We start from the raw sequence: 845 nt of genomic DNA, 5'->3' as shown, positions 1-845 counted from the left end.
TGGGGATGCGGTGGGGACATGGCACAGAAAGCTGGGGAGGGATGGGGGAGGGCACATTGCAAGGACATGGTGGGGATGGCTGGGGACACAGTGGGGACATGGCAGGGGACGTGGCAGGGACATGGAGGGGTCAGACGAGGACGCAGGAGGGATGCAGCGGGGACATGGCAGGGACATCGTGGGGATGGCCAGGAACACTGCTGGGGACATGGCAGGGATGGCTGGGGATGCACTGGGGACACGTCGGGGACAGCTGGGGATGTGGCAGGGACATCTGGGGACACAGCAGAGATGCGTTGGGGACATGGTGGGAATGGCTGGGGACATGGCGAGGGACGTGGTGGGAGAAGTGGTTGGGAGATGGTGGGGACGTGGCGTGGACACGGGAAGGATGTCTGGTGACACGGGGTGGTGGCGGGGCCAGGGTGGGCACAGCTGGTGACATGGGGGGCTGGCAGTGGGCCACCCATTGGGGACAGCTGGTGACATGGGCTGGCGGTGGGGACCCACTGGGGACAGCTGGTGGGACGGGGGTGGTTGGGCAGGACCCATTGGCGATAGCTGGGGACACAGGGGGTGGCAGTGGCACCCGCTGGGGACATCGTGTCGCAGGGCGGTGGTGGCACCTGGCAGCGCTGGTAGGGGTGCTGGCAGGCAGGGAGGGGGTGACCGTCCAGCAGCACCCGCCCGGCCCCCGGCGGGCGCAGGCACAGGACCAGGGACACCAGGGTGCTCTTCCCTGCCCCCGGGGGGGCCACCACCGCCAGCACCTCCCCGGGCCGCAGCTCCAGGGACACGCCCTGGGGGAACGGACAGAGGTGACACCCCCGTGCCCCCTCCCCCAG

At 69.3% G+C, this 845-nt stretch overlaps 1 protein-coding gene across 1 annotated transcript in view; it reads right to left on the bottom strand.

The window, feature by feature from the left end:
• TAP1 (transporter 1, ATP-binding cassette, sub-family B (MDR/TAP)) overlaps nt 1–845 on the bottom strand; it is a gene marked incomplete at its 5' end in the record, with an annotated part of 15,964 nt that overhangs the window by 12,414 nt on the left and 2,705 nt on the right. Inside the window, one exon of the mRNA XM_010572569.1 lies at nt 627–800. Within this exon, the coding sequence (XP_010570871.1) occupies nt 627–800 (174 nt within the window). The remainder of the gene's footprint in view (nt 1–626; nt 801–845) is intronic.

The sequence above is a fragment of the Haliaeetus leucocephalus genome, unplaced genomic scaffold (genome assembly GCF_000737465.1).
Source record: "Haliaeetus leucocephalus isolate CR32 unplaced genomic scaffold, Haliaeetus_leucocephalus-4.0 Scaffold347, whole genome shotgun sequence".
NCBI classification, from domain to species: Eukaryota; Metazoa; Chordata; class Aves; order Accipitriformes; family Accipitridae; genus Haliaeetus; species Haliaeetus leucocephalus.
The sequence above is the reverse complement of the archived record's forward strand: the minus strand, read 5'-3'. Positions and strand labels throughout refer to the sequence as shown.